Source organism: Antennarius striatus, chromosome 13 (assembly GCF_040054535.1).
Source record: "Antennarius striatus isolate MH-2024 chromosome 13, ASM4005453v1, whole genome shotgun sequence".
Classification (NCBI taxonomy): domain Eukaryota; kingdom Metazoa; phylum Chordata; class Actinopteri; order Lophiiformes; family Antennariidae; genus Antennarius; species Antennarius striatus.
Genome location: NC_090788.1, coordinates 6,738,116 through 6,750,450, shown reverse-complemented (window position 1 = coordinate 6,750,450; position 12,335 = coordinate 6,738,116). Strand labels below are relative to the sequence as shown.

The following is a 12,335-nucleotide window of genomic DNA, read 5'->3' as shown; positions in this document are numbered from 1 at the left end:
TTTTCTTTCTCTCCCTTCTAAACCCCTCTATTCCTTCATCATCACCTCTTTTTGTTCTTTCTTCTCCATCCACACAAATATATTCAGAACCCTACTGCAGTTATTCTGTTCAGTGCTCAAAATTACCCTGCAGATGAATGTTCCTTTTTCCCTTCAGTTTTGGACTGTGAATTTGTGAATGGCAGAAGCTGTTACAAAGATGGTCAACCAATATGGAAGCACTGAATAAAGTTATTCAATATATTTCTTATAAATACTGCACAGAAAATTCCAATTAATATCTTCCTGGATCGTGTGTTTTTTTTTCTTGATATTAATGAAACTTCTTTCAAGACACACTGTGCTTGAAGGAAAATTCATCATTCTGCAGATGCAATGCTGTATCAATATTGCTTTTACCATGACTCATCTCATCAGTGCAGTGAAACAGTAAGTGCTCAGACCTCTGTTTAGCATTCTGTGGTTGTGTGCATTAAGCTTTTGTGATCTCAGAAAATGTGATCTTGTGAAATATTTTTCTAATAATGACAGAAAGTATTTAAGCATAAGCAGCAGTTCTAATCACACAAGCTGGGAGGGGGGCACTTTTTCTAAGGCACTGTGCTGTAAACACACCCTTTTTAAATTTCCCTCCATCATCTGTTGTTCCTTACTGCTCTATTTTCTGTCATCTATTTGTTTCACTGTCTCCAGCCTGTACCTTTACTTAGGGGTTGATGACTTTTCTCTCAGCTTCTTGGCTGTTACCTAAAGCAAGTGTTGAATATGCATGAGTATGGCCTCATAAACTGCTGCTCTAAGCGCTAAAGTCAGTAGGAAGCCCAACTCAGCAGATGGGAGGAGGGGGGATCAGAAAGAAAACTAACTGAATGAGAAAGAAAGAAGAACGAAATGCTTTGACTTATCTTCAATGGAAGAAAAATAACTAAGGAGGTCACAGGCTGCAACATCCCGCGACTCCCCAAATTCAAAATTTCACCCTGACCTATTTGCATAGGACAAAGATCAAAGCTAGGTGATCTGACCTACTTTCATAGATCAAAGCACTAGCTTTGATCTATGGTCTTACTCACACTGGCCTTCTCCCTCGTCTTTCTATCTTACCCGGTTCCTGAGTGACCTTGACCTAGTTTTCTGAAGGTCAAGATCATCATCTCATTTTTATCCCCTTTGCTGCCCGAGTAATGTGCTTTTTGTTTCATTTTTTTATCTGCAACGGTTGCAAAGATATTTGGTGGGCATACTGACCAGATGAACGGACAGACGGACGAACACACGAACACTGACAATTATATATATATATATATATATATATATATATATATATATATATATATATATATATATATATATATATATATATATATTATTTTTATATATATTTTTTTTTTATTAATCCTGGAGGAAATTGTACATATCCACTGCTCAGGCATTACATCACGAATCACGAATAAATACTGGATTAAACACCAGGAGAAAAAGAAACACTGACATCACAGGACATACCACAAGACATACACTACACTAACGACACATGTAGCACAAACAGGACTTATATACTAAATTATAACTAAAATATAAACAGTTTAAGATTAAAATATAAACAGTATAAAATTAAAATATAAACCGTATAAAATTAAAATATAAACAGTATAAAATTAAATTAAATCCATCCACCGCGTGCTGACCTCGCCAACTCCCCCCCGTTCCTTCTGAGAGAGTCATTGTACCCCTGATGGCATGGGGCATGAAGGAGGACCTCAGCCTCTCTGTGGAGGCGCTGTGTGACAGCAGTCTGCCGCTGAAGGTGCTTCTCTGCTGGGAGAAGGTGGTGTGTAGGGGGTGCCTGGTGTTGTTCATGATAGCCTTAACTTTAGACATGGTCCTGCTCTCGCGAAGCATATCCACAGAGTCCATGCTCAGCCCGACCACTGAGCCCGCTGTGCGGATGAGTCTGTTCAGACGGTCCATATCTCTTTTCCTGGCCCCCCCACCCCAGCATACAATGGCATATGACAGCACAGTGGAGACTACGGACTGATAGATCATGAGAAGGAGCTTAGGACAGATGTTGAAGGAGGCCAGCCTCCTCAGGAAGTACATCCTGCTCTGCCCCTTCTTGTACACACAGTCCGAGTTGAGTGACCAGTCCAGTCTGCTGTCTAGCTGCAGTCCCAGGTACTTCGTCTCCAGCACCATCTCCTTGGTCTTGGAGACGTTGAGCTGGAGCTGGTTGTGTTGGCACCACTCCACAAAGTCAGCCACCAATGCCCTGTACGCCCCCTCATCACCCTCCTGGATACATGCCACAATCACAGTGTCATCAGACTACTTCTGTATGTGGCAAGTATCCGAGTTGTGCTGAAGTCTGATGTGTAGAGGGTGAAGAGAATGGGGGAGAGAACGGTCCCCTGTGGCGCCCCCGTACTGCTGGTCACCACAGAAGACAAACAGTCCCCCATACGGACATACTGGGGTTTGTCCGTTAGGTAGTCCGTAATCCAGCTCACGAGTTAGGGGTCCACAGCCATGGAGGTCAGTTTGTCCTGCAGGAACTGGGGCTGGACGGTGTTGAAGGCGTTCAAAAAGTCAAAGAAGAGCACCCTGACTGCACAGCCCCCTGTGTCCAGGTAGGAGAGCACACGGTGGAGTAGGTACAAGACAACGTCGTCAACCCCAACCTTGGCCTGATAGGCGAACTGGAGAGGGTCCATTGCACTCTGCACCTGTGGACACATGAGCTCCAGGACCAGTCGCTGTAGGGTTTTCATTACGTGGGATGTAAGGGTCGGTGGTGATCGTTGAGCTCAGTAGGTCGTCCTTTCTTGGGTACAGGGACGATGCAGGAGGTCTTCCACAGCGACGGGACCCTCCCCAGCCACAGACTGAGGTTAAACAATCGCTGCAGGGGGTCCCCCAGTTCCGAAGCAAAGGCTCGGAGGATTCTTGGGGAGACCTTATCCGGTCCAGCCGCCTTATAGGGACGGAGCCTCCTTAGCGTTGTCGTCACCATGTCTGCATATTACAATAAATCACTGCAATTACAATACATCACCGCTTTGAAGTGGGAAATGTAGCTACAAGAGGACACAAGCCAGTGTCTTATTGTGCTGGTCCCAAGCCTGGATAAATAGAGAGGGTTGCGTCAGGAAGGGCATCCGGCATAAAACTTTTGCCAAATCAAAGATGCGAATCAAACCGATGGAGACAATTGATTCGCTGTGGCGACCCCTGAGGGGAAAAGCCAAAAGGAGAAGAAGAAGACCGTTTTGAAGTGGGATGTAAAAAGCACATTTCCTCTCTTCATGTCGCCCTTGCTTGGAGATCCACGGGGGTGCTAGCACCAGCTAGCATGCTAATCGCGCACTCAACTGTGTAAGCATTTGCGTTGGGTTTTTTGAGGCTCACGTGTTTTTGCGTACAGCATTTTTGTGTACTTGAATATGGAAGGATTGGAATGTGTGCATGCTTTTGTGTGTCTGTGTCTGTCAATATCACTTTGCCTGAAGCTCTGGACAGTTGCCAGGCAACTGTGGCAGGCAGCTCAGTATTGGGCCAGGCAGCCACTGAGAGGACATTTCCACATACCTATGGTTTTGATAAGCTGCACAGGTCAGTGCTGACACGTTGCCAGGCCAGAGTCAGATCAAACTGACAGCCAGTCAATTGCACGAATGATATCGAGACAATACAATTACACAATAACGTGCAAACTATATTACAATATTATTATTTCTATGTTTTCAATAATCCAGCCAACACTAAATTGTCACTTTAAGGAATCACAGAGCAGCTGTGGCTCCTAAATAAATCTTTTAATCTTGTTATCTCTGTACTATAATTCAATCACTCGGTGGTTCCTCGTGATTGTTATTTTAACAGGTGTTAAGAAGCAAACAGTGTTTTAATGGGTCACATTTTGTGGTTGCACGTTATACAGCTCAGAGCTTACTAAGTCCTGATTCTGGGATGACGAGCCAAAGTTGCTTTCTTTTGAATACGACATCCAGGTCATGTGGAGGCTAGTGTACGTCACACCGGTTTGTGAAGAGTGGTCAATTTAGGATCTTATCATCATTATCGTCACAGCTGCTATCATCATCATCTTTATCATCATCATCATCATCATCATCATCATCATCATCATCATCATCATCATCATCACCACCATCACTTACAGTGTAATCGTCAACAATAAACCTTAATTTGCAGTTGAACACACTTGAGCACTTGCTTACGGCCCTCTCTGACCATCTGTCTATGTATGCTCCCTGTACTATACTTTATGAATGTCCCGTCCTCGCCAACCGACCTTTTCAATATGCTGTCTGACCCACTCACTTAAATGTATCCAACATAAGCCAAGGTACACCTTGGGTTGTTGTACATATCTCTTCTCCCTTTCCTAAAAAATGTTGTTTTTTTTATCCAGCCTGTTTGTTTAGATGAAATATGGCATAGCTGTATTTTATAAAGCATAATGGTGTTTTCTGCCATCTAGAGGCCACACAGATTGTCACTGCTGCTCAGATCTCTGGAGGCCTTTGGTGCCTTTCATTTTTCTCTGGCTACGATGTTTTGGTCCAGCTCTTACAGTAGCATGTGCAAGAAAAACACTTTACATTTACGTACCTTAATTTTTGCCTCAACCCAGAGCTTCTCACCGGTTTGCTTGCAGAAATCATCCAGATACTTCCAATAATCCAGATTATACTTTTACATCATTGTATGCCCACCTCCGTGGTGACAAATTGTAAAGATGTCTCACCAATTATTTTATATTAAATGTTTTTGTGTGCTTATTTTGAACATGGTTTAAATTGTGATGTCTGAATGGTTTCAGAAACACTTTATGGCGCTGATCTGTAACATGAGATCATTTTGTTAAGTCTACCACCGTTTCTAAAGTAACAAGTGAAAAAACCATGGACTTCCCAATGCACAAATGCCACCCACCAGCTAGTGTATTTTTATGTCAGTGTTTTTTGGTTGTTGAAGGTTTTTTAAAAAGTGACAGAAGAAGGAGCTACTGTTATTTTATCAACAACAGCTGAAAAATTATTTGTTTTTGTATCCTCTTCAAAACTCTTGGGATATTTTACATCATTCAAGCTGGTTGCTGACTATGAATGGAGCATATTCAACATGGAGACAAGAGCCTCTGTTTTTAGTTTGATAAATGTTAGTTTTCTTCATTCAGGAATGTTTTTGATGTGAATTCCTTTTTGTGTGAATCTCTTTTGGATTTTGTGTCAACGTGATTATCTTGTAATTTGGCTTTTGTGAATAAATGTACTTTTAAAAATCAAATCTTCTTCTTCTTCCTCTTCCTCTTTGGTGCTGTACTTCTCATGCCTCCAAAACCTGCTTAGACATCCTGACATCATGGGATAGACAATGTCAGAAATTGGGTTTGATATGGTCAATATATCAAAACTGTGTTCACAGCTTGTTTCTTGTGACTAATTAAATGGTTATTACAGTTTTAAGTGGGACATTGTGTTCATGCAAAAGCAGCAAAACAAAACAGTAAAATCATATACCATGTATGGTGATGGTACAGATGCTCCTTGTTTTGTTTTTTTCATCTTATCCTTCACACCAGTAGGAGTGTGCCATTTGCTAAAAATATTTTAGATGTTTTCTGGGCATTGAGTTATCCCAATAGTCAAAAATTTACATATTGTGTTTCAATCATGTAATTTATTATAAATGGCTATTGTGAGACCAAAGAATCCTGTGTTAACCGCGGACAGCTTGTGCATTTCAGGGGGAGCAGCTCATTTTTGAATAAGTGGTCAGGTTGAGTCTCGAGGAAATTAATGTTAGTTTATGTAATTTCCCAAAGGTGACCTAACTAATTTTGTTTGTGTGTGTTTGAGTGTGACATTTTGTTCGGTTTATTTCATCTTGCTGTGGGCGTGTACTTACTTTGTAAATGTGCGTCCTGGAAGTAGGTGAAACATGCCTTCTGTTGCTCCCCACTCTCTGCCGACAAGTTCTCTTAACTGCATTGTATTTCCAGCGTGGGCATTAAAAATTAGTCATTTGGCAAGCTGTCTGTGTGAAAATCTCTTCAGACTTCCAATGAGTTGGACGCCGAAAAGTTCCTGACAATTACAAGATATCGTCTTCTGCCTAAGTAGGGTATTTTTTCATTTTAAGGAAGGGCAATAAGTCCTTTTGATTAAATTATCCTATGCTCCTGAATCTCTACCCTGTTCCTATTTCTGCACATAATCTATAAGCCCTTTCATTTGACCTGTCTGTGTTTGCTCTAATTTGCCCTGCAGGGTTTCTGAGCACAGGGGACCAGTCTGCTAAAGGGAACTTTGGCTTGTTGGACCAGATCCAGGCCCTGCGTTGGCTCAATGAAAACATTGGCCACTTTGGAGGGGACCCAGAAAGGATCACCATCTTTGGCTCGGGAGCTGGTGCTGCTTGTGTGAACCTCCTTATCCTGTCTCACCACTCAGAAGGTAAAGTTCCTTCACTGTCGTTGTCACATCAGTAACCTGAAGGGGATCAAAGTTTCAGCACAGAGTATTTCCATGGAGAGTGTCCTAATAACATCACTGACAAATATTGACTTGGAGCAGTATGTAAACATGAGTTGTCCACCATCTGAAGCCGTTTATTAAATATATGGTGAATTTTTTTCATTTAACATGGAAAACTGCACAGATTGAGCCATTTTAAAGCAATCTGGACAGAGCTAGAGTTGACAGATGGATGAAAATAGTGTTATCTGCCGTGAAACCATTACTCACCTAGGGACACAAACCTCACAATAATCCCGAATAAAAATGGACTGAATAAAAAGTCCTCCAATAAAATAATCCCGTCTGGAAAAGGCATTATGAATGGATACAATTTATTACATACTTTAATATCTTTATTTGGAATCCATATGAGGATGGCGTCAAGGTTCTGTGTTTTACAGTAGGTTATTGAGGTTTATTATTGAATTTGATATTTTTGTTTTGGGTACACTGCTTGATGAAATGTGAACAGCCTATATTTTAAGGTAGTTCAATCCCTTTAAAGCATGGCTTGTACAACACATTCTTTATTTTTTACCAGTGGAAAGTTAGTTCGCCTTCAATTAATATGTTTAATGTCTTGTGTCACTGATGCAAAATGTAATTTAAGAGGTTCATTCAAAACACTCGATCTATGTTTTAGACAATCGGAAAGTAGGTAGTGGAACAGTGGTTTCTAACCACAACATTTTGGAATGATTTTTGGAGGAACCCCTGTAGAGATCAGATTGACATAAAGTCAGTAGCGGTTGAAAAGTGTTTCGCAAATTTAACTTTTAATTTAGCCTTTGTTGCTCTTCAGATTTTCATACTAGTACCACACGATAAATTAAAGTCCAATCCACTGCTTGGCTACATTAATCTTTGTTCTACTTTGCATTGTGCTTAATTTTTCCTTTTGCAGTGAACTTAACACAGCCACATGACAGGAAGCATTGATTCGACTTTACAGTTGAATCTCTTAGTCCTCAGAAGTTTTTAAGATCTTCCTCGGCCAATGAGGGATCTTTGTCGTGACATGTCTTTTTAAGTTATTTGGCATCATTTTCTAAATTTGATATTTTTCACTGCAGATAAGGGACAGAAGCGTGGGAGCGCTTCCTCTATCCACCAAACTCTGCCTAGAAAGTGATTTTAACCAAACAACCAGACTTTACTTTTATTCTGAAATCCAATCAGCCAAAGTAAACCCTACCTGCTGTGTTGTGAATATTTTAAAGCATTTTATTATTTTGATTTCGATCCATTCTAAACCATTTCAAGCAAAATAAGAAATTGCAATTCATGTAAAGTTCATGTTGAAATTCATATAAAAATGCCTTTTAAAAAAAAATGATTGCAACACCCTTGGTTTGTCCTCAAAGCACCACTTCTGGGACTCGTCCATTACACAACTTATTAAAAGATGTACTCAATTCTCATTCTTTTGTTTGCTTTTGAATGGCACATCTCTAAAATACCCAGCAGATGTTTGATAAGTAATCCTCTGATTTTGGTCAGTAGAGCTCAGAAGGTGACTGGCACTATATACCAAGTATTCAGATTATGTTATTGCTGATTTGCTGACCTTCACAATGACAGACTGAGCTTGGACGGATAGGAAAAAAACCCTTTTTTTATCAGGCCTGTAAGATGAGTGTTCTCAGGGAAACACAAACATATTTCCCTCTTTTAAATGTAGCCGCAAGAGGGCACATTCCAGTGTCTTATTGTGCCGGTCCCAAGCCCGGTGAAATACAGAGGGTTGTGTCAGGAAGGGCCTGCGACGTAAAACTTTTGCAAAATCAAACATGCAAATCAAACCTATGACTTCCATACCGGATCAGTCGAGGCCCAGGTTAACAACGACCGCCATCGGTGCTGTTGACCTACAGGGTGCCGGCGAAAATTGGACTACTGTTGGTCGATGTAAGAGAGGAGGAAAGTGTGTTCATAGGAAGAGAGAGAAGAGGCGCACCAAGAGTATAGGACTGAGAGTAGGGGTGTTGAATGTTGGAACTATGACAGGAAAAGGTAGAGAGTTGGTTGACATGATGCAGAGGAGGAAGGTAGACATACTGTGTGTTCAGGAGACCAGGTGGAAAGGTAGCAAGGCTAGAAGTTTAGGAGCAGGGTTCAAGTTGTTCTATCATGGTATAGATGGGAAGAGAAATGGGGTAGGAGTTATCTTGAAGGAGGAGTTTGTTAGGAATGTCCTGGACGTAAAAAGAGTGTCAGATAGAGTGATGAGTCTGAAGCTAGAAATAGAAGGTGTGATGTTCAACTTTGTTTGGTGGGTGTGCTCCACAGGTAGGATGTGAGCTGGAGGAGAAGGACAAATTCTGGTTGGACTTTGATGAAGTGATGCAGAGCATACCTAGAAGTGAGAGAGTTGTCATCAATGGACATGTTGGTGCAGAAAACAGGTGATGAGGAGGTGATGGGCAGGTTTGGCATCCAGGAGAGGACAGACAGATGGTAGTTGACTTTGCAAAAAGGATGGAAACGGCTATAGTGAATAATTTCTTCCAGAAGAGACAGGAACAGAGGGTGACCTGTAAGAGTGGAGGTAGGACCACACAGGTAGACTACATCTTGTGTAGACGGTGTAATCTGAAGGAGATCAGTGACTGTAAAGTAGTGGTACGCGATAGTGTAGCCAAACAGCATATGATGGTGGTGTGTAGGATGACACTGGTGGTGAGGATGATGAAGAGGGCAATGGCAGAGCAGAGGACGAAATGGTGGAAGCTGAAAAACAAAGAGTGTTGCATGACTTTTAGGAAGGAGTTAGGGGGTGCTTCTAGATGACTGGACAACTACAGCTAATGTGATCGGGGAGACAGGTAGTAGAGTACTTGTCTCCCCGACAGGTAGTAGAATACTTGGAGTGTCATCTGGAAGGAAAGTAGATAAGGAGACTTGGTGGGGGAATTAGGAGGTACAGGAGTGTGTCAGGTGTGATGTGTGATAGAAGAGTTTCAGCTAAAATGAATGGGAAGGTGTACAAAACTGTGGTGAGACCAGCGATGTTGTTTGGTCTAGAGACAGTGTCACTGAGGAAAAGACAGGAGACAGAGCTGGAGGTAGCAGAGATGAAGATGTTGAGGTTCTCTTTGGGAGTGACCAGGATGGATAGGACCAGGAATAAGTACATCAGAGGGACAGAGCATGTTAGAGGTTTTGGAGATAGTCAGAGGCCAGACTGAGATGGTTTGGACATGTCCAGAGGAGAGATAGTGAATATATTGGTAGAAGGATGCTGAGTTTTGAACTGCCAGGCAGGAGGCCTAGAGGAAGACCAAAGAGGAGGTTTATGGATGTAGTGAAAGAGGACATGAAGGTAGTTGGTGTGAGAGAAGAGGATGCAGAAGACAGGGTTAGATGGAGGCAAATGATTCGCTGTGGGGACCTCTTAAAGGAAAAGCCAAAAGGAAAAGAAGAGGAAGAAGATATGTAGAAAAACATTAATCAGGTAGAATTTGCTCAGTTGTTCTCAAGTCATCAGCGTTGGTTTGTGATGTATAAATTCTGCAAGCTTGACCTTAAATTACACTATGGAATCCTGGTTAAGCCTCCAATCTCCGGTTTTGTGCGGTATTTATATGTAATTTATAGCATATAGAACACAAACATTGGGGTAATATACACCATAATATACACCGCTGATAGCCCTTTTTCATGTATTGGGAGCTTCAGATAATTTTGGTCTTTACAAGGTTTTGTTGCAAGACAGTGAAAATCAACACAATCAATATGGGATGTTAGCGTAGATTTGTGGCAAAAAATGGCCTTTCTTCAATTCCATTTTGAAGTCAACTGCAAAACTACCAAATGCTTGAAAAGTTGTCTGCGGAACTGTTTTTAAAGGGACTGTGTGTTTGTGAAGAGATGAGATGAGATGAGATGAGATGAAATGAGAAGTAGCTGGAGCTGCAGCTGCGAGGCTTCTTAATTGATTTCACAGGGAGAAGAGCCAGGGCGGAGCACATGCAGAATATGGGGGGGTTAATTATTAATGACAGAATCTGCAGATAAAACAGAGGGACAGTAAGCCACTTTACGTAACAGTGCAAGCAGAGCAACAGTGCGAGAAATTTTCTGTCTTTCTCTGTCTATTTCTGTTTTTCTCACCTGTTCCAAGGCGACCATCAAGCCCACCACTGTGCGAGGAGTTGTCGCCGTTTTCCTTGCTGCTGTCTCTTGTTTCTTGTTTAATGGAAGTGCTTCATTTTCTACCCTTATATTTGTTAAGATTTTCTCCAGCTATTTTAGCAACTGAAAATCCACTTCCTCTTACTTCCATGTAAAGCCCTACATTTGCTTCTCCGGCATATGCATTATTAAAGTTGCACTGTTAGGCCTTGAACATTCCGTCATCTGCTAGCAAAAGTGTGGCAGAGGAAATAAAAAATAGGCGCTCTACAGAGAGAGAATTAGTGACTGTGTGTTGTGTTGAAACCACAACTGTTATAGGTGGTTCTTCTTTGTGTAGGTCTGTTCCAGAGGGCCATTGCTCAGAGCGGTTCAGCCATATCCAGCTGGGCAGTCAACTACCGGCCAATCATGTACGCCAAGATCCTGGCCAGGAAAGTTGGCTGCACTCTAGTGAACATGACTGAGCTGGTGAACTGCCTGAGGAAGAAGAGCTTCCGGGAGTTAGTTGACCAAGACATTCAGCCCGCGCGTTACCACATCGCATTTGGACCTGTGGTAGACGGGGACGTGGTACCCGATGACCCCGAGATCCTCATGCAGCAGGTTTGAGCTGTCTCTTTGTCTTGCATTGGCCATGTGTATGCTGCATCGATCACGGCATACTATGCAATCACGTCATGCTGTGTGTGTGTTTTTCTCACACCAGGGCGAGTTCCTGAATTATGACATATTGCTGGGAGTCAATCAGGGAGAGGGTCTGAAATTTGTGGATGACAGCGAAGGAGAAGATGGAATCTCAGCAGCCTCTTTCGACTACACAATCTCAAACTTTGTCGACAATCTGTATGGATACCCTGATGGTCAGATCCTATCTTACCTTAAAAATATGAAATAGTATAAATCACATTTTGAGTAAGCAGTTTTTCGCAGATGTCCTTCAAAGTAATAGCATTTTACTTTGAAGGACATTTGAAGTATTTGTGAAGAACCTTACATATAATATTAATGTAGATTACGTAGAAAATTTTAAATAGTAATGATAGTTTGTTTGGTAATCCTTAGTGTGAGCTGTACAAGTAGTTAAAGTAATGAAACAAGAACCTGAAACTGCGTATATTTTCAAAATTTACCCATAAATGTATGGATTTAATCCTTTAATCCTTGCCCTTATTGTCACAGTGAACACACAATCACTGCTTTCATACTAATATTCCAACTTGTTTCTTGCAAGGTAAAGATATCCTGAGGGAGACCATTAAGTTCATGTACACAGACTGGGCCGACAGGGACAACAGTGACATGCGCCGCAAGACCCTCCTAGCTTTGTTCACGGACCATCAGTGGGTCGCCCCAGCCGTGGCCACCGCCAAACTACACGCAGAGTTCCAGTCACCGGTCTTCTTCTATACCTTCCACCACCACTGTCAGACTGAGACGAGGCCGGACTGGGCAGATGCGGCACACGGAGATGAGATCCCCTATGTGTTTGGCATTCCCATGGTGGGAGCCAATGACCTGTTTCCCTGCAACTTCTCCAAGAATGATGTAATGCTGAGTGCTGTTGTCATGACATACTGGACCAATTTTGCAAAGACAGGGTTAGTCTGACTCAACGTTCAACAATTGCTTTCTGAATTGCTGCATTTATCTAATTAT

At 41.9% G+C, this 12,335-nt stretch overlaps 1 protein-coding gene across 2 annotated transcripts in view; it reads left to right on the top strand.

Moving 5' to 3' along the window:
- Positions 1–12,335, top strand: part of nlgn2b (neuroligin 2b) — a 65,991-nt gene that overhangs the window by 49,106 nt on the left and 4,550 nt on the right. Inside the window, exons 5-8 of one of the 2 annotated variants that reach the window (XM_068331924.1) lie at positions 6,294–6,479; positions 11,017–11,282; positions 11,386–11,539; positions 11,917–12,277. In XM_068331924.1, the coding sequence (XP_068188025.1) occupies positions 6,294–6,479; positions 11,017–11,282; positions 11,386–11,539; positions 11,917–12,277 (967 nt within the window). Of the gene's footprint in view, positions 1–6,293; positions 6,480–11,016; positions 11,283–11,385; positions 11,540–11,910; positions 12,278–12,335 lie in introns of both variants that reach the window. The other variant, XM_068331923.1, reaches the window with a different exon arrangement.